General features: G+C 33.4%; 1 protein-coding gene across 8 annotated transcripts in view; it reads left to right on the top strand.

Annotated features, from left to right (window-relative positions):
- LOC124359615 (protein kinase C-binding protein 1-like) overlaps positions 1–19,892 on the top strand; it is a 106,040-nt gene that overhangs the window by 59,873 nt on the left and 26,275 nt on the right. For 6 of the 8 annotated variants that reach the window (XR_006922167.1, XR_006922166.1, XR_006922170.1 and 3 more), the window contains 5 exons: positions 2,977–3,078; positions 8,250–9,881; positions 11,277–11,430; positions 13,472–13,668; positions 14,441–14,563. Coding sequence is in view for 1 of the 8 variants with exons in the window: in XM_046812499.1 (XP_046668455.1) it covers positions 2,977–3,078; positions 8,250–9,881; positions 11,277–11,430; positions 13,472–13,668; positions 14,441–14,563 (2,208 nt within the window). In the remaining 7 variants the exon portion in view is untranslated. The remainder of the gene's footprint in view (positions 1–2,976; positions 3,079–8,249; positions 9,882–11,276; positions 11,431–13,471; positions 13,669–14,440; positions 14,564–19,892) is intronic. The other 2 variants (XR_006922171.1, XR_006922169.1) reach the window with 1 other exon arrangement.

Genomic DNA, 19,892 nt, shown 5'->3' with positions numbered 1-19,892 from the left:
TCTATATTTTTAATTGGCCATGATCTTGAAGTATTTAGAATTGTTATTGAAAAATAACTAAGAATTTTTGGCAATTTAAACAAAAGTGTAAATTTTGATCTATGTTATGAATACCCTCTATAAAATTGTTTTCTCAAATGAGTATGACTGCCATTTTCAAACGTTACATTTGTTAAGCCTGGCTAACAAACTCAACGAAGCTTTGACTAAATACTCACAATTTAGTCTGAATTTATTAAGAACTATGTTGTCTATGTTATAAGATATCTTTACTTTACTTTCCTAACTTTAATTGTGATCGTAATTATTACTACAGTGTTGTATACTACTTCAAACTTTGTATGCCTGCTAACTAGAAATCTTATGAGAAATCTTACGTCAAAAAACACGTAAGAACAGCCATTACAAAAATGACCTGAAAACACATTTTGTCTTTTGCTATATTGCATAGTAATTTATGTATAGACATTATTTAAATGGTCGCCATCTTGCAACCTTAAAAGATATTTTTTTTAAAGAAAGAGTAAAAGTTAATATATTTTAAAATTTATTGTTTTGGGTATATACTGGGGATTAATTGAGTTAAAATTTTTGCTAGAATGCAAATGGCCACCATCTTGAAATATTTTATTAGTTAAGATCGGCTAACAAACTCACTCAAGCTAAATACAAATATTGTTCCTGTACCAAATTTAGTCTGAATCTATTAAGAATTAGGGTAGTTATCGGGTACACAAATATTCATGCATTGTTGTATACTGCTTAAAACTTATATAAAAATCATAAAAAGATTTTTTTAAACCCGTGAGAACAAACATCGTTGTACATGACCTGAGAATTCTAAAACACCTTTTGGCTAACACTATGGTTCATAATGTCTTATACTTAATCATCCCTTTTTCAAACTTTGAGTAGCCACCATCTTGAAACCGTAAGACGTAGAAAAAGATAAAAGTATAAAATTTGTCTATAATTACCTCATATATTTCAAAAATTTAATAGTTTGAGCTTATTAGGAAATTAATTATTAACAAAATTTTTGTTGGAATGCAAGTGGTTGCCAACTGGAAATATTTTATTGGTTAAGACTGGTTAACAAACTCATCCAAGTTATGTATAAGTACTATTTTTGTTCCAATTTTACTCTGGTATTTTAACAAATTATGGTAGTCACGTTCTCAGGTTCACATTATATTGAATAAGCCTATACATATATATATATATATATATATATATATATATATATATATATATATACAATTTCAGATGATGGTAGTTTCTTATTCTGGGGGTTGTGATTGGAGAGAATGGAAAAAATCTTCCGAAAATTCCATTATGAGGGTGACTGCAATAGGCAAAGATGAAATCAAACTAAAAGTACTTGTGGCAATTTGCTCACACGTGATCTGGCACGTAGTGAAATTGTCAGATTATACATTACTTGTAATATATTTTTGATATACATAGTTTTATGCTGATTATTTAAATTAATTTATTCTAACAAACAATTATTAAAATCATAGAATTTGTTTGGAAAATTTTCGATTGCACGAAAATCATAAATAATAAAAAAACATTAGTGAACAAATTGCCTTTGTTCGATCTGTTATATCCTGGAAGTAGGTGCACATGGATTTCCATGTAGCATTTTTACTGACATATTTTTATGTCCTAGATGTTGAAATATGTGTACTTAAATTAAAAAAATTAATCTTATTAGTTTAAATGTTAAGCTTTAAAGATTTCAGCCATCCACCGTCTTGAAACGTGGTATGAAAATACTACATTAATGTTTCTCTTGATTCAAGACTGGAAGAATAATAATCATGCCAACTTTAATTTTTCATCTGTAATGGTTTCTGAAATAAAAAAATGTAAGAATTGCATACAGACAGTTAGATTGAAAATTAAGCATTTCTAACCCACGGTCATTTACATTATTTGTCAGCATTGAATCAAACAAATTCCCACAAGATCTACCCTGTGTAACACACTAAAGCATAACACCTCTACTGCTTAATAAATATAAAGGTAAAATTATCATTTTGTAGTGAGTTAAAACTTTTTTTAAAGTAATAAATTATTAAATCTCAGAGACAATTGCTTTGCCTGTTCATCCTGAAATGCAAACAGTTTTTCATTACTTATATGTAAGAGAACATTAATAATAGAATTTAAACCTCAGGTGGCAAGATCTTAATAGAACCTATCTCTTAATACATCACCATCGATGTAATATACTTGACTAGTGATGAACTGCTAACAATCCACATTGTCAATTGGTTTCTGGGGGTTAGTTCTTATTGACATTATAAAGTATACACCGATTTTTGTCCAGTAATATCAGTAACATTAAATAAGTATAATCATCATATCTAAGCTCCCCTGTATATTTATCAATTCATGTTTCACGGATATATCTTCAAATAACAATTTGTTAAGTGTATCATTATTTGTAAATGATTTACTAACAATTATAATTATGTATACTTATTTATACAAAATACCTACATATTATGAATAAACAATATGGACATTTACATATGAACCTTCAATATCAACCTCAATATTGTGGTCACTTGACTTTTTGGTTTGATTTAATTCTCTTCGGATCATTAAAGTATTCCTTTCATGCATACTATTATTTTTTATTTAGTTGGTTCAATAGATTGTGTATTACATAAAACGTAATATATAAATACATCTGTTAACCTTAGCCCAAGTTGGATTAGCATTGCTTGAGCTAAGTTTTAGAGAATTTCTATTTTAACACCTTTTGTTTATTGACAATGCTCCTACTTATACCTACCTCGACTATATCTAACATACTAACGAATTTGAACGTTAACAAATATTGTAACAGTTTACACATGTATATGTAAAGTTTCTGGCCTAACTAACTCTCTTTCTAAAGAACACTTAACAGATGTACCTGTGTTGAACATTACAGTAGTGTGGTGAATGTTGTGTGTGTAGCACAAGACTTGCGCAGTGTGCCATACGCACATCGCCATGTGCTGGACACACAACTCGGATGGGAAATCTATCTGTAGCTCGTGTGGCTTTGTTCGTCAGCCTGTAAGTTATTTCTGTATAACTGTTCAGCTGTTAAAACAAGTCAGCTATTGATGTTAATGCTTAATTAGAATTTAAAAGAACTGTATAAGAAAACTGAAATAGCTACTCAAATTTACTAACGTTTCCTAAAGCAATAGAGCTTATCTGATTTTTTATGCTAAATTATTAGGGGCATATTAGAAGCACTACATCAATGTATGTTTTATGCTTTATTTTATTTACAATTATAACGGTTATTTAAAATTCTCATGGTAATGTACTTTTTCTTCCCAATTTGCTGTATTTCAGAATTGTATAAATGTGTACTTAAGTAGTGTTGTTTTAGAAAGTAACATTATTAACACTCAGAATTTTGCAATCTTTTTTTCAAAGTGATTTTTTGTTGTATATAGGTTGTATATACACAACATTATCAAACAACGTTATTTCAGTTGTAAAGTATCATCTTTATTTTTACGTTTCAGAACTACAGTATGTCCAAGTAAAATAAACTAAAAATATTAGCAAATGTGTACTGTATAACATTTTTAGAGTACACAGTTCTTTATAAATCAGTTTATAAATAAAAAAAAAAAAAAATTACTTGATGACCTGAACTTGTAGGCCTACAATTGAAAACTGTTCTTTTACTTATTACATAAGTATTGCCAATAACTACAGTGAATTATAGTGTAGTTGTTAGATATTTCACTTATTACACCACTCAATAAAGCCTTTAATGACTAAAACAATACTAAGTAATTATTATCACAACATGAACACAATTATGTTGCATGTGCTCATAACAGTTGATGCAGAATAGTGGCCCGAGTAACAGCAGATGGAAAGAACAGCCAAGAATAATTGAGATTTACAAAATAACAGCTGTCAGAATTCTTGAACCTAAATGCAAATTGCAACAAATTATAGTTCTTTTGTTTTAATTTAAAGTAAATACGAAAACAAACAGCTGTTTGCAATGAATACAATAATCTATTTTATATAGGCTCAATATATCAACTTCTGCCAAATGAAAAGGTTACTGACACAATCTCTAAGTATGCTGGAGCAATCTAGTTTACAAAAATATTTTATTTTTGGTGGAAAGGGTTAATTCAATGTGAATGTTGAGTTTAGCTCCATTTCACCTCAGTTGCTCCATCACGCTTACAGACCATGTCAGAAACATCATATGCATCAATTGTACACCTGGTGAGAAAATGGGAACACCTCTTCATCGAGATTATACTGGATTTAAGCTGGGTAAACCAGGTCCTGCTATTTTTTAACTTAAATGTGTGTGATGGCGAACCAAGGTGTTGCCTTTATTTGCTATTATTATCTATTTTGGCTTATTTCTGTATTCAGCTAACCCCCAAAAGTAGCAAATATCCTACTCAGGGGTTAAGAATCCTAGAGACTTTCAATTTGGCACGGTTGAAGCCTAGGCCTTGTAACTGCCAGAAAATTAAAACTCGTGAATTTTTTTATTTTCAAGTTCAACAAAAAGTAGAATGGTAGACCTGTGATTTCCTTTCTCATAAGCACTGTACCAATTTAAACAGAGTTTCTTGTTCAAATCTGACATCTAAATTGTTTAAGAGAATTTTATTTCTAACAAAAAGTGTCCAAACATTTTTTTATTTTGTGTTTATCAACAGTTGATCCACAAAGTGCCCTAAAATATTGATCCACAAAGTAAAAATCTGTCTAAAAATTGGCTAAATTTTTAAACAAAAACACCACATAATGGTCATAAAATGGTACATTTGTATATATTTTTACTAAAAGAAATTACTGTAACCTTTGTTGTTGTGCAAATGATAGAAAGATTCAGAAAAGGCAATATACATTTAGTCTATTTAAACCTTAAAACTTACAAGGATTAACTTCTATCACAGGCATTTTTGTCGTCATTCCACAGTAAATTTTAAAAATGTATATAAAAAATATAGCTTACGAACTTCCCCATCAAGTTGCATACTACACATTACATCATAAAGAAGTGTTTTATCTTAAGTTTGTATCATGATTCTAATTTTAGATTTGTGATCTAATATAGTAAAATTGAACTTTAAAATTACTAAAAATTACCAAATTACCAAAAAGTGTGAATTTTGTTTGCAGAATTCTAAACATCAATTATTATTATTATCGTAACTCTTATTTATAAATTGCAATTTGAAGAATATGAGTTGATCCACCAATATGGTTTTATTGGATACATTTTTCTAATTTTTGCCACTGGATCAAAATTTCGTTTTATATAAGGGAAAAAGGGATAGTAAGATTTTGGACATTTGGCATCAAAAAGTAATAACACTATATTTTAAGTTACATAAAAGTATGATTTTATTGTTACAAACAAGTATAACACTAAGTTTTAAGTTACGTAAAAGTATGATTTTACTGTTACAAACAAGTATAACACTACGTTTTAAGTTATGTAAAAGTATGATTTTATTGTTACAAACAAGTATAAAACTAAGTTTTAAGTTACGTAAAAGTATGATTTTATTGTTACAAACAAGTATAACACTAAGTTTTAAGTTACGTAAAAGTATGATTTTATTGTTACAAACAAGTATAACACTACATTTCGAGAATTGAAATCAACCCTCTTCTTCAGGTGTTAAAAAAAACCTCAATACTGTATATCAAAATTTTAAAAACCAAAAAGAGTGGAAATGGACTACTGCCACTCAAATGTTTCATTGATATCTGGCTGGTACACACACACACACACAGTATAAAGTTCAGACTGGAGAGAATGAACCAAAGTGATGTCACTATCATTTTTTGTGATTTTCCCAAGTACTCTCAAATTCCTTTCACTAAAGAATATTCTAATTGCTAAATCTATCTAGAAAAAATGAAAATTACATTTCAAAATGTTATTGGAAAAACTTATGACGTTTGGAATTAATCCAAAAACTTTTAATCGTCATTATATCCCAATATAATTTATTTAAATCAAAACATTGTAGAAGAGCTTCTAATATGCCAGACATTTTAGAGCTAGTTGTTTGTTACTGGGCCAGAATCATAATTATCATGATAAAATACCTTTAAAATACGTTCAAAATTTTGTGAAAATACTCTATACAGAGTAGATCCCAAAAAAATGTTACCAACAGATATATCAGTGTAGAAACTTTATATGTGTGTTTTCACTGTGACAGTTTTGAGATACATAAAGAGTCTGTTGCTAGACTCACCAAATGTGTTGAAAGTAATCTCCTCCAGCATCAGTTTACTTTTGAAGTTGGATCTACCACTTGCTAAAAGCACCCAGCCATTCAATTTTTGGAATGGAGTAAAAATATTTACAAGTCTCATTATCAATTTCGGCTTTAGAATAAAAGCGACAACGGCACAATGTTTCTTCAGATTGAAGAATAACCAGAAATCTCACATAGCAAGATTGGATGAATAAAGTTTTGATAACGTTTTTGGCCAACAACTCCAAAGTTTTTGCAGCAGCATAAGAAGAGACATTGTGCAAAATTGAATTCTTTATGTTCATATTCTGGACAATGTCTGGTAAGCATTCTTAAATGTACCAACTTGCTGTGACAAGCCCTTTGCCCATCCAGCTTAATAGCTTTCACCAGTCCCATAAAAAAGCGTACATTAATTTCTTTACTGATCTTTTTTCTTTGCTAATGTGGGAATCTCTCCTCATGTTGAAACTTCATAAAATGGTATGTACCTGGTGACCACCATTGTTAAGCAGTTGGAGGATCTGCTGCCTGATTTTCATACACTCATCTTTTGCTCATCTGTCAAATTGCGAGTTACCCATTGAGAAACAATTTTCCAGATTTTTAAAGTCATGCAAGTTTATTCAATCAATCTACAATCTCTAGAGAAGCTTCAATCATCAAATAAGTGCAGTGTCTGCAATCTTGGATAACAGTGCGTACCCAATCAATGTTTTCTTGAGTGATGGCGGAATGCGTCCTTCCCGAACATTCGTTGCCTAATACCACCTAAAACGGTGCTACAGCACCAAAGTTAATTTTAAGACGTTCGACATACTGTTCTTGAGACAAACTGACTTTAAAATCGTATCCTGACAGTGCTTGTAATATAACTTTGATACTTCTCAAAATTAATGTTTCCAAAGAGGCGACACAAGTACACTGATGAAACCAAGTTGTCATATACCGAAGGGGCGTTCATACAATCAGATAAGAATGATTATTGCAGTATGCACTGTCTACCGGTATCTCAAAACTTTCAGAGTGACCCTCGTATTAATTAGCAAATTTATTAACCCCTTCACGGTTTTGACATAACACTATGTTCCATAGTGATTGCATAAAAGTATGATACTGTCATAATTTTATGCATTATTCTATTTTTCCTTTTTTATTCTGTTGTATGTGATATTGCATAAGAAGCATTTCTATTGCAGCCGCACGTCGCGCAAATGGTGGAAATGGTGCAGCGTTTTCTACTAGATGTCAGTACTTCCTTGGTACTCTGTCATGAGTGTTTGCTGCATTGAGTGTAGTCATACAGTGCAGTCAGCTACCTCGTGTTGTTGCATGTCGCCCGCCCTGGAGTATTTTATGGTTTTATTTTTAATGTTTATTGTATCATGGAAATATCCAACACACAAATAGCCGATTGGCTTCATTTGCGTGATGATGACACAGATACAGATAGTGAAAATGATTTTGTGGACAATATATACAAATTTAAATAAAGATCTGCATAAAAAAGTATGTATTTTTAACATCTCTGTAAAAAACAGCAAACAAATTCAGCTAAACAATATATTTTAAGTACAAAAATAAAACCGTTAAGGGGTTAAAAACTTATTGTTGAATGACACATTTACTTATCTTATTAAAAAGTATATCAATATTTTTATTTTAATTCAATTTCTTTAAGTTTTATAAATATATAATTTGAACATTGAGTATTTAAAACAAAACAGTGATTGTTTTATATACTGTACTATTATGATGACTTGTCATATTACACAATATATACAGGTGTGTGTTGATTTTTTATATTTGATCAAACCATTTATAAAAAATCATTCTTTTGTTAATCAACAGTTGGATACTCTTTAAGGCTTTATTTACATAGCTAATGTAGCATTAAATTACTAATTCTTATTTCAGAGCTTGTTGTTGAAGTGTGTTGTTATTTTTCTGACATTTGATTTTTTTATGCAGCTTAAAAATGATGCACAAGTCGATGATCCTTTTCATGAAGAAGCAGCAACAAATCAAGAAAAAGAAGAAACTGGGAAAGTCTTACACCATGAAGAAACTAACGGCTCAGAAACTACAGAAGATTGGACTGCTGGCAATAATTCTATATCAAGATTAGATCACAGCACAGCAATGGAGGTTCCAACTGACGATGGAGCTGGGGGAGATAAAACAAGGAAGGAAGATGATAATGTGACACAACACAGACCTGTAGCCAGTGGTGATTCTACTATGTTGGATTTTGTTGCTGTTGATTCTCCTCCTAAGTTTTTAATACCTAAGTCAAGTGAAGCTCATTCTCCAGAACCCTCAAAAAAACCTTCTATTGTTGATAGATTACAAGAGAAAATGTGGTTTGCAGTAGAGGAAGCCCTTAAAGGCAGTGGAGATAAAAATGCAAGTGTTGAAGAAAATGTTAGATCAGAAGAAAATAAATCAGATGAAACTAATGTAGAAAAGTCTATAGATGAACAAACTTTAGTCACAAAAGATATGCCTGCAGCTAAAGTGGTGTTGCATGATATAAGTGATATTACAAAATCTGTTGATAAAACAGGAACAAATGGAAACCAAAATAAAATGAGTAAAGAAACAGAATTAGAAGCTCAGTCTTCCTCAGAAACTGGTAGTGAACCTGATACTGATGTGAGTAGTTCCATTGAATCTGACAGTTGTGTTAATAATGAAGAAGTTACTAAAAAGAAAAAACAAAACAATATAAATAATGTTGTTAGAACATTACAAGAACGTAAAAATAGTGTAGAGGAAAGCAATGACCAAACCAACAAAAATCCTAATACCAAGGAACCAAATACACTTATGTTAGATGATTCTAGTGATGAAATTCCTGTCTTAATTATTGATGAAGGAGAAGATAATCCTGATGATCACAACAAACCATTTGGAAAGTCAGATAAAAGTAGGCGTAAAGGGATACCAGCAAAGGTTTTTAGTAGATCTAGTACATCAACTGAATCTTCTGAAACATCGTCACCAGATGAACACTCAAAAAAGTCAAAAATTGTAACGGAAGTGCTCGATGAAGTTAGTGGTCAGTTTAGGAGATCTTCAGGTGAATCAAATGTAACAATTACACTTGTTACCGATGAAGCCACTCCTCAGAAGAAAAAGTCAAAAGAAATACGTAGCGTCAACATTTCCAAAAGCTTAAGCCTAAGTGTTGTAAATGACACATCTAGTAATTTGGAAATGGACTGTGTAGAAAGTGATTTAGATGATCCAGTAGTTGTTGATTCTACTGTAAAAAAAGTTAATCCAAGACCAACAGCTAGAAAGACTCTTCCAAATCCACCCAAACCCATTGAATTACCAAGTCAACAAGAAAAGGCTAGTTCAGACAATCAAATCAAAGAAACTGAACCAGACATTGTGAAACTGCGACCAACCCAAACATTGATTGACCCTTCGACCCCACCTCCTCCTCTTATTAATCTCCAACAAGCTAAGGTGTATGGACCACCCAAGATACAGAATGGTGGCACCCCTGCTGTCCCGAGACTTGTATCTGTGAAGCCACCACCTAGGCAAGATATAGGTCCAGCCAATGCTCAAATTGAAGAAGCTATTACTCAGGTAAGTAATACACTATTATCTATTACACTAAAAGTAAGTTATAATAATAGATGTATAGCCTAGAGATATTAATCAAGGTGAGGTTGTTGAAAGATATCAGACTAAATGCATACCATTAGGATATACTGAGGATAGTCAGGTACAACAAGTGTTGATGTGTTTTTGAAAATACTAGTTGAAGAAATGTTGAAGAATATCCGTAGAGAGTGTGCTACCTCTCCAGGTATTGACAGTGTTCTAGCAGCTCAGCAGAGAAGAGCGGGGTCGATAAGATCCAGAGAGTGGTAATAATTTATAAGCACGCTGTGAGAGTTATGATAATGGTTTACAATACAACAGATAAGGAATCGTGCATCAGCATACAGTGTATAGTACAGTATTCAATTAATAAATAGAAAATAGAATAGGCGGCAAGACATAGTTACACGATATCAATAGTGGTTTGATATTGTATTGATCCTTAAAATATAGCTTAAATTATAAATAATGTACGTGCAAACAAAACAATATTTACTTTGGACTTTATTAGTGGCCACTACAATAAAAAAAGAAACATTAATTCAGAGCCATAAATAGGCGATCATAAATAAATTATTCTAATTTAAGTTAAAGCTTAAATTACAAGGTGCCACACTGAAGGGGAGGACTGACGGTACAATAAGTCACTGATGACCCGAGCTTATAAATATCCTGCGTTACATGCACAAAATATTTTATCAGTCTCAAAACCGCACAATGGCCATATAATTAAATTCAATCTAGATTGACTTTATCAGTTAGGTTATCACCGGTCCCTAAGGTAGGTTCAGGTAGTCAGCTGCTCAAGGTGCAAGTAGATAAGCAGGCGTTGTGACTTTCTCACTGGCAGATGTGCGCCGCAGATCATATGCTGACCTCTCTTCGTCAACCAGGACCCTCAAAAGTCTAGAAAATCCCCAAAACTGTCCAGTGACGGTTGAGAGGAACAGAGGGTGATGAACGGCTTCACTATTCCTCACAATCGACATACCTCAACAGGCGGATCTTCAAACGGCAACGTAGTGGCTAAGATCGTCACACTCTAGGTCAAGGTTGAGCTTCACCTATCAGTAGGCTTATCGGTTCGCCAACAAAGCAAACAGCAGTATTGTGACACTAATCTTACTCCAATCTCAATAAATCGGACAACTTTGGGCGCGCTCCAAAACTGATGAATGAGGTGATCAGTCTCATTTTGCATGTAGTAAATAAAATGCGAATTTATAATGTCACAAATGCTGTACACGGGGATTTGAAATATTGACTTAAATCTAAGTTGTTGGAATATTAGATATTAGATTTAGACCAGCTGAGTAGCTCGTGAGTAGAGTTCCAACTGTCAGAGTGAGGTATTACATGATTCTCTGATGTTGGCAGATGTCTAGCCAGTTGCGAACGTTACTGGAGGACATGTTAAGAGGAGTGTCAGAGGCAGGAGCCACAGAGGCTACTGTCAAAGCTTTACAAATAGAACTTGAAAGACTACAGTGGCGCCACAGACAAGAGTTAGCAGAGCTGAAGCACAATACTGGTCAGTATCCATTAGTAGTTCATTATTGTAGCAATTTATTGTAATTCCTTTACCCTCTATCTTAAATTAAGTACTCTAAGTGGTGATGACTATAAGATAAAAGAAATGCTTCAGTTTAATATTTTGTTTACTTTACCTCTTACTCCTGTGGAGCATAAAACCTCTAAAGAACTGTAATAACAGACTGAGTTAGATGCCAGTTTTTTATTTATATAGTGTGTGTGTGTTTGTGGTTTTTGGGGGGGTTAAGGAAGAGGGAAATCTTCCCAAGACATCCCGGAGGATAGTGTCGGATTCACAAGATACGCCTACCGACTAAAACCTCCCTCCTTTTGGTTGCCAACTGTCAGGTCTGAACCATAAAACCCATTTCTTCTGCCTCTTGAGTCCCTGTGGAAACCGCCGTTAGGCATTACTTCGTCTAGTTATTGCGGAGTCTATTTCTCTGTCTTTCAATGGACCTTAACTCTTTCAGCATTTCCATAGCGAAAGTGCTGGTGGTGTCCCATGTAGCTTTCGATGACAGCATCACTTCCACTAGTACCTCTGGTTGCAGCGTCCGGTTAAGAATAGTTTCCAGGTTGTCACGCTGCATACTGAATCTAGGGCACATAAAGAATACGTGTTCTGCATCTTCAGAGACTCCAGGACAGGACGGGCACTCCGGCGAATTGTCATGCTTAAAGCGATAAAAATATGCTTGGAAGCAGCCGTGCCCTGACAGTATCTGCGTCAGATAGTAATTGACTTCTCCATGGCTTCTGTTCAGCCAAACATCCAGTTGTGGTATTAGGCGGTACGTCCACCTACCCTTTTCTGTGGCATCCCATTGCGCTTGCCATCGTTGTATGCTGTTCTGCTGTTCTTCAGTCCTAAGTTCCTCAGGACTTGGTGTGTGTGTATAAAACCTGTCATAACTGGCCTGGTAACAAACGATAATATGTTTTGTAACTGCAAGTTACGTGAACAAGGAATAACACATGGGAAAGCTCAATCACTTTCTCCCCCAAAGTTTCAATAAATAATATAATTAACCTTTTTATAATAACTTTATAAAATGTTCCAGGAAACGGTTCAAGCACTGTATTCAATGTTTCCATAATAAGCAGTGACTTTAAAAAGTAAACTGTGATATCGGTGGTGCATTTAATATAAATATCTTACGTTCACAATTCCATATTAGGCATAATCAATAACCAGTCTACTTGGACACCACATTTTGACGAATTTAACTAAAATAAAAATTGAATTCTAGGTCCTATATTACTTTCTCTTTAGTCTTTAACCCATTGCGGATCGTATTTTCGCGCGCGGGCACCATCGGGCACGAATTAATTTACGGTCAGCGGCCGCACGAACAGCAATGGTGCGCCACATCGTATCGCTCGCTATTGTATACTAGAAAATTCAGCTGTGAAGGTATTCGTTCAGGTGGAACATGGGCCTGCTGGGGTATCCGTGATGTAGAAACGATAACACGCGAGCAAGGTGCCGGGGTGGCAGGGATGATGTCTGAATCATAGTCTAAATAAATCGGCTCGGGCGAAGTGATTACAACGTCCTGGCCATTGTCTAGACTAAACCCTCCAACATGTACGTCTGCGTTGTTTAGTTCTATGTCTCTAACCTCAAAAGTATTATAATAACAACTGAGGAAAACACCCAATCAGAAGCGCTAAAAAACAGAGCGTAAACTCATATAAATGATTTTTCTACTTCGACATACAACTGCGATCTGTAGGATGTTTATAAAACTTTTGAAAACTCTAAACGTAGACCGTTGTTAAACATTCTTAGTTGACAAGTGAAAACGATTGCCCGATCTATCAGACGTTAATAGAACTATTTGGAGGGAAACTTAAAAGCAGACCGCTTTTGCGACCTTAGCTCGTCATCGTGCCGTTAGGCCCGGCCACTGCGTGATGAACCCAGCTCGTCAGTGATCTGCAAAGGGTTAACTCTTGAAATTTGTTGACTGCTATTTCTTTGACATATATTTTTAACAAGGTTTATAGCATACATCTTCTATACTTGTTACCAGATCTAATGGTGATGGAGATCCGAGCGAGTATGGAAGCAGAGAAACAAAGGGCATTGTTGGACTCCAAGCACAAGCACGAGATGGAGAAAGAACAAGCAATACAGGAGACAAAGCGTAAGCAGTGGTGTGCCTTCTGTCTCAAGGAAGCCCAACTGTATTGTTGCTGGAACACAGCTTATTGCAGCTACAACTGCCAGGTTTGTACTATGTGTAACTCAGAAGAATAAATTAAGAGTAATTTGGTTGATAACTGTTGACAAACAATTTATAAGTATTAAGTTCTTCAATTTACGTTTAGCATATTATAATCCCTATCAACTGACATCTTGTTTTAAATGCCTCTCAACCCAGTAAAAAATGTCCTGTAAAAGTTTATTTTAAAAAATAAGTAAAAAACCATTACTTTTGTTAACAAACTCTGTATTAATAATTAAGTAACTTTAATTAAATTTAGGGGTTTACATGTTAAAGTTTTAACTTACCCCCACCAATCTCCCATTTAGAGTTGGGCTTGAAGTTTGTGTATATCCCAAAAACCATGATTTTTAATCTTATAATGATCCCCCCTTAGTTTGCTTTCTATTAGGAATTGATTAATTTCTAAGGCTATAAATAGTGAATGTGGATCCTCATTGTAGGTGCTGTATGTAAGTATGTGCATAATGTTGCTATTCAGTTTAGATATAATACCATCCAGAAGCAAGTTTTTATGGCATTACGACTTAACTGAAATGGGCTTGTCCAACTTTGAATAGTCATGTCCCCACTGTATTACCTTCTCTTCATACCTTATACAAAGTTACCTTTTCTCTTGTCCTGTCTTAAACAATAATTCAACATTCATCTTTCAGTGTATTTTTCAACAGTGGTCATGATCCAGAACCAGTACAACTAAACTTTTATCATATCACTAAAACTGAAAAATGTCTAAAACTGTAATGTATTGATGACTGACATGATTTGTTACAGCAATCTCACTGGCTGCCTCACATGAATTCTTGCCTGAACAAACAACACCAGGACAATAATGTTACAGAGCCGTCACCAAGGGGAGGGCTCACACGACCTGCCTACAACCTTCCTCCAGGACAAGTAGGTTATTTAATCAACCCTTAGCTTATGCTTTATAAATGCTTTAAGTGAATCTGTATATTTATTCCTGGAAGTTTTTACAGATGTTAGCATGTAAATGTTTCTAATGTACCGATTATTTAGAAGAAAGTGTCATGGATGTAACAGTTGCATGGATAAGAGACATATTACAGCATATTATTATTTTGTTTAAAAAGCTTATATCTATCAAGAGTAGTACACTGAGATTGTCCAAAGATTTTTTTTTTAATTTTAGAGAACAGGATGCCATATCACTGTCTGTAAAAAAATATTTACTTCCATTTATGTAAGCACCAAACAAATTAACATGAATTTATAAAGACTAGTTACTTTGTTTAGATTCTAAGGAAGTATTAAAAAAATGTATATAAATATATTACTGTTAAGAGTCTGTGTTAAAATTACAACATTTTACCCTCAGGTCTTTTTAGAAAATGTTTTTATAAAAGCAAGAGTTTTAATAAAGATGTTTTAAACTCTTAACTTGTTTATTTATATAGAATCCAACATACTGTTTATTTTTGCAGAATGTTGTTTACTATACACCCCTTGTAGATAAAATGCAATACTTTTTCAGCATTAATATCCATGTTATTCTGAACAATATTATCCTGTCAATTCTGTTTTCGTGGTATGAATAATTCTTGCCATCTAACTATACTTACATTAGTTTACATTCTCAGGATTATGCATGAGACAAAGTTTACATATAACTATTAATGGTCATTTATAAATTCTAACTGTTAAGTGTTCCTCATGTTTGTTTATGATACTATATGTATCAAATATGCATAAATTCTTGATAAATATTAAGATCACTTGATGATTCTGTAGTGGCAGTGAAACATGTAGTCAATATACACAAATATGAGTATAATGAGGATGTTTTTATATAATTCATACAGCAAAAAAGAGCAAAAGGATAATAATTGCTGTTTTATTACTGTAATGTTTATCAGCTCAGTTTGCCACTCCTATGGTTGATATCAATGTGCTTAAGAGCATTCTGGCACCTGTGAATCAGCATTTAAACTTAACAACTCCAATTCTATTGTTTTAAACCTTACTACTTATTGTCCTCCAACGTAAATCAATTGTTTTGGAATAATTTATAGAAAAAGTTCATTTAAATTCTTACATCTTTAAATATGGCAATTTATTTATTATTAACCAAGTTCTTTGATATTTTTACTCAAGTCGAATCTGCTTATAATTACTTGGCCAAGTTACTGATTTCTCAAATGGAGTCAAGCATTGAGTGCAAGGGGATAATTTTGGCCTAGGTGGTTGTAGCTTGCACATTACACATTTTTCCTGTTCTCTATATCTATGAGATGAGAAACTTGTTGTGGAGTCACTCAGGACATTGTCTATTAAGATTGTACAATATAGTATCACTTGTTTTATATAATTATGTAGCTGTGACATCAGTTGAGTGAATATGTCAGATAAAGTATAGCACTCACAGCAACCAACCTGATCCTACATATCTGTGAAACACTGTGCAATAAATAATAGAATTAAAGCTAATTATTATCTTGGATGTCTAGCAATCTAAATAATAATTACGCTTTTGAAAAAAAGAAGAAAGAGAGAAAAAGTAAATGTGTTAAGTAGATTATAATCTACTTGAAGTTGTTTTAAAATTCTATTTTATAGATTTATCTTACAATTGCTTAATACCAAAAATCTTTAAAAATTCAGCATTGCATATTTTGCACTCATAAAGTTTAAATTAACTCAGCTCCCATATGTTACATTTTATTGTTTGTAAATTATTACAACAAAAATAAACATTGCCCAGAGTATCCATCAGATTTGTAATTTTGTAAATTGAACTTTTAAATTTCTAAAATTAAGTGTTGTTTAATTGTATGTTTTAATTATATCATGTGTTAAATGGTAGAGGACTTTCTTCAATAATTAATTACATTTTTGTTTATTTTTTCATTGTTGTCATTATTGGCTATACTCACCTGTGCATTACAAAGGTTATTGATTTATAACATGGTGGTACATTTATGTACCAGTCACCCACATGTACAGTGTGGTACAGGTGCACTCTGCATGTAGAGCGTAGTAGGCTGTACTACAGATAAGTCTTTCCCACCACACACCGCTCCTGCTGAAATATCACATGTTGATGTCAAGGATAATGTTGAGTGATCAGGGATGAACCTGGCCTCCTTCTAATAACTTAACTGTTCTTAATCTTAATTATTAGTTTTAAAATTATTTTGTTCAAGTAGCCATTAATCCATATAACCTGAAACTACAGTAAGGGTTAACATGCTACAAAACTTAATTTGCAAAGTAAATATTTGGTAAATACTTAATCAAATGATTAACAAATCAAGTGTTTAAACAATTATTTTACTGATAAACACATTGTGGGACTTACAGCTTATATTAAATGAAGCTTCTATCTCCTCCCAAGAGTTTCCTCAGTGGTAGTGGTAGATTTGATAGTACACATGCCAGTATTACACAATCTTCAAAGGCACATACTCCTATATCAAAATTTTTATCTGTGGACTGAGACATACTACTGCTAAACATTCGAGGTTTGGCTAGAAAATAACTGGATTAGTATTGGCAGAGCAACAGAAGGAATGTAATAAGGCTGAATATCGTAAGGCTAGTCACGTGATTCTCCCTCCCACCCCTCCTTGAGTTTGGTCTGGCTCCCGTACTTATCCTGCCCGTAGCGCCAGTTATAAGAGGTTAACCTTTTGTTGACTATCCAAAAAAGTGTGTGAACATCAAATTTCTTTTAAAACTGGAAGGAAACATTTGTAATATTACAAGTATATGGTGACAACTGTTTATCACGAACACGTTAGAGTGGCTTAAACAATTAAAAGATGGCCACTAAGACACGAGTGACGACACACTCATTGGCAGACCATCATCATCAAAAACTGATGCCTACTTTAAAAAGATTGGTAACCTCGTTTGACGAGATTGTCAGTTAACTAACAAAGCAATGTTTTGAGCTATCTGACAACCCTACGTGAGCGTGTACAGAGAAAACGAAACGGTTTGTTGTAAACAAGTCATAGACCCTCTACCAGGACAATGCTCTAATTTACTAAGCTATGTCAGTGAAGACGTTTTGGCCAAACAACATCTCTTTCTTAGATTCCATCCACCCAATTCACCTGACTTGCCGTCCTGTGACCTTTTTTGTTCCCTAAAATTAAGTTAGCTTTGAAATGAACAAGATTTGAGACTGTAGAAGCAGTAAGAGAAAAATTGACAAAAGTCATGAACAGGGTTATGGTAAATTATCTGCAGTATTGTTACGTATAGTGGAAAATTCACATGGAGTGATGTAGAGAGATCAAGGAGGGGCGTACATTGAAGGGGATATTATCAAATTGTAAATATCTGTTAAGTAAAATTTATTTTCATCCTCAGTCTGGTTATTTTCTACCTACTACATAACAAAGTCAAATTGAATGTAAACACAAACCATTGAACTGTACGGTAGTTTGAGAACTTCAGATTGGCTAAATGTAGGTATATCCATCTATTTACCACATCCATCAATTTGAATGCCCAGGTTGGCCGTTCTTCAGATGTTAAAAATGTACTAAATCAAATCAGTGTTCCTTCCAGGCATCTGTAGCTTCCCGGCCTTGATCGTCTCCAGTGGCTACCTTTATGGGGCTAATGAAGACCTGAGGAGAAGGGAGTGAGGGCAGAGTGAGTGCTGTCATATTTGGTCTCAAGCAGAGTTGGTTATGTCAGGTCGCTTGCATAATGCGCCATCCTTTATAGGGGAATTTAATTTAAATCATACAAAATGATATTTTAAAAAGGCATTACCATGTAAATTTAGCTTAAAACTATAATATATGTATATTAATTTTGTTTCTAGATTTTTATTTTAAATAAAATCCAATAAAAACTTATTTAACCCTTTGGATGAAGTGCACATTTCTAAAATTCATGTGCATAAAGTGCCTAGCGGGATTGCATAAATGTCTATATGTCTAAAAAAAAAAAAAACTATTGTACAACTATCTAACAGAATTCACAATTTGTTTAGCATTCATACATCTTATACAGGTTGTACTTTAGTGGGCAATGTTCAGTCAACAGATAAAAGAATAATTTGATGTTCGATCTTCCGATTCAAAGAATTGCTTTGCTGTAAGTCGATAAGAGCTTTTTAATACACGCACAGAAATGGCACACTGTACAACCTCCCAGCACACCACATGCAGCTGTATGAATCTAAACCATCTTACATCGGCAGGAAATTCTTCAATAGGCTACCACAAGAACTGCAACACAAGATAAGCTCCTCACTGAAAGCAGCGTTGAAGGAATGGCTATTGGACAGACCTTTTTATTCTCTTGAGGAATTCCTACAAGGAACATTCCAGAACTGACCCAGCCACCTCAGAATAAAAGGCTATTGTAATTGTTTAAAAGGTTGACACCATTTGTAATCTTGATGATTATAAGTAAAGATAATTCTGATTCTATTCCAGAGAGACTATTCCAATAGAGAATAATTTCTGTGTTCATCCATTCTACCACAGCATTTTAAATTTTGCACTTAGCCAATCCACCAAAAGACTTATGAGATGCAACATAGCCACAACGATCGCCAACCTATTCACTGTCTCATTCCCCGCAAGGCTCTCATTCACTGGCATTCACATCAGAAAGTCTCTTTTTTGGTTTTGGATAGCCAGGGCTCTAAATAAGACAATTCCTAACCAACTTAGGCACTGTATTACATCTGCTGAGAGATATCAGTGTAGCTTAACAATCTAGTAGGATAAGGAATCCAGGGAGGACCTTTGAGGATCGGAAGTATAGTCTTTTGGCACCATTAAGATACCTCATCATTAATGCTCACTTCTCCGTATTTAGCTACCAAAACATAGGGGATCATTGGCCTAACAATGGTCTTTTACAGCCAGACAGCCATCTTAGGCTGCACACCGCAAGTAATGTTATGGAAATGGAACTAGATTCAAGATTCAAGATTCAAGATTTTATTCATCATTAATCATACAGTGATGCAATAGATTTCGTCAATATCAATACAACATAATTTTACTTTTTATTGCTTGTTGAGTTGTTGGTAACTACTATATTTAAATGAAGGTTTAAATAAATATAGAAAAATAAATGTAGAATAACATAATAAATTGCTACAACACTATATACAGTACACTGTAATAGTTTTTAACATTAAAAACATAGATTATCAATAGATTAAAAGACATACTATATAACCACTATATTTAAGTGAAAAATTAAAACAAATATAAAAACATTATAAATA

This window comes from Homalodisca vitripennis, chromosome 4 (assembly GCF_021130785.1).
Source record: "Homalodisca vitripennis isolate AUS2020 chromosome 4, UT_GWSS_2.1, whole genome shotgun sequence".
In the NCBI taxonomy this organism is placed as follows: Eukaryota; Metazoa; Arthropoda; class Insecta; order Hemiptera; family Cicadellidae; genus Homalodisca; species Homalodisca vitripennis.
Note: the sequence above shows the minus strand (reverse complement) of the source record. Positions and strands in the feature narration are given on the sequence as shown.